Raw genomic sequence first — 1,626 nt, forward strand, 5'->3', positions numbered from 1 at the left:
CTGTTTATGGATGGATTGGCACATGGATGGATGGTTGATAAATGATGGATAATTGGGTGGGTGATGGATGGACATGTGGATGGCCACACCCATCCCTATCCCACATGTCACAACCACAGCTGAGCAAGAGAAGCCACCACCACCCCCAGAGGAGCCCACACCTGAACGCCCCCAAACTGAACCTCCCCCATCTGAGACCTCACCGACACGAGCAGTGCTGGGGGAGCTGAAGGTCTCCAGTGTCACCCCCAGCTCCGTGGGACTGCAGTGGAGCGTCCCCGAGGGCCCCTTTGACTCCTTCACACTGCAGTACCGGGATGCCCAGGGCCAACCCCAGGCCCTGCCCATCGATGGCGGGTCCCGCTCGGTGACGGTGTCTGGGCTGTCCCCGTCCCGCCGGTACCGCTTCCACCTCTACGGGCTGCAGAACGGGAAGAGGATCGACCGCGTCTCCATTGATGTCGCCACAGGTGAGGGGGAAGATCAGTGGGCTGGATTGATCAGGGAATGGAAGGTTGATGGGATCCAATCCCCATCCCATCCCCATATCACTGAGAACCCACTGATCCCAGCACCATCTGATCAACCCTCAACCCTTCCACTTACCTATTGACCAACACCTGCTGTTTTCCACCATCATCTTCATCAATTAATCATCCATCTTCTGTCCATCGTCATCATCATTGTCCATCCACTATCATCATCATCCATCATAATGGATGAAGAATTGGATGCCTAAACTGATTCCTGACTGGATGGTGAGTGGGTTCCTGCCCAGATGGATGGAAGAATGTGGATGGGTAAATGAATAGTTGGATGGATGTGGGGAAACCAGGATGACTGGAGGGTTCCTGGTGGCCCAATGCTTGTCCTTATGCATGGAAAATTTTCCATGGGTAATGGGATGGAGGTCTGGTGTAGAGGTGGAGGTCTGGAGGGATGTGGGGGGAAAGAGTCAGAACAATGGAGATTGTATTGGGTGGAAAGTTGGGTTGGGTGTTGAATGATGGATGGGATCGATGGATGAATGGATATTTATGGATGGATTGGCACATGGATGGATGGATGGATGGGTGAATGGACATCTAGATGGATGGATGGATGATGGATGATGGATAGTTCAGTGGATGATGAAAGGACATATGGATGGAGAGATGGATGGCCATGCCCATCACCACCCACTCTCCATCATAGGCACGGCTGAACCAGAGGAGCCACTTCTGCCCTCAGAGGAGCCCCGACCTGAGCACCCCCAAACTGAGCCTCCCCCATCTGAAGCCCCCCCAGCACAGGCAGTGCTGGGAGAGCTGAGGGTCTCCAACGTCACCCCCAGCTCCGTGGGGCTGCAGTGGAGCGTCCCCGAGGACCCCTTTGACTTCTTCACACTGCAGTACCGGGATGCCCAGGGCCAGCCCCAGGCCCTGCCCATCGATGGCGGGTCCCGCTCGGTGACGGTGCCGGGGCTGTCCCCGTCCCGCCGGTACCGCTTCCACCTCTATGGGCTGCGGGGCGGGAAGAGGATCGACCGTGTCTCCATTGATGTCACCACAGGTGAGGAGGAAGGTCAGAGGGATGGAGGGATGGATTGATCAAGACATGAGGGGATCATGGGATCCCATCCCAATG

The 1,626-nt window shown here is 56.2% G+C and overlaps 1 protein-coding gene across 1 annotated transcript; it reads left to right on the top strand.

The window, feature by feature from the left end:
* Window positions 1-73: 73 nt before the first annotated feature.
* LOC113942437 (tenascin-X-like) lies at window positions 74-1,589 on the top strand. The gene is made up of 2 exons (XM_027633567.1): window positions 74-470; window positions 1,195-1,589. Exons 1-2 carry the CDS (start codon window positions 74-76, stop codon window positions 1,587-1,589), a joined length of 792 nt encoding a protein of 263 aa, XP_027489368.1.
* Window positions 1,590-1,626: the final 37 nt, after the last annotated feature.

The sequence above is a fragment of the Corapipo altera genome, unplaced genomic scaffold (genome assembly GCF_003945725.1).
Source record: "Corapipo altera isolate COAL_440 unplaced genomic scaffold, ASM394572v1 38021, whole genome shotgun sequence".
NCBI classification, from domain to species: Eukaryota; Metazoa; Chordata; class Aves; order Passeriformes; family Pipridae; genus Corapipo; species Corapipo altera.

What these genes read in the sequence shown, in the direction of transcription:
- LOC113942437 (XM_027633567.1), top strand. Translation starts at nt 74, where the DNA reads ATGTGGATGGCCACACCCATCCCTATCCCACATGTCACAACCACAGCT. An exon ending in CTCCATTGATGTCGCCACAG is followed by an intron (nt 471 to 1,194) that starts GTGAGGGGGAAG and finishes TCTCCATCATAG; the next exon opens with GCACGGCTGAACCAGAGGAG.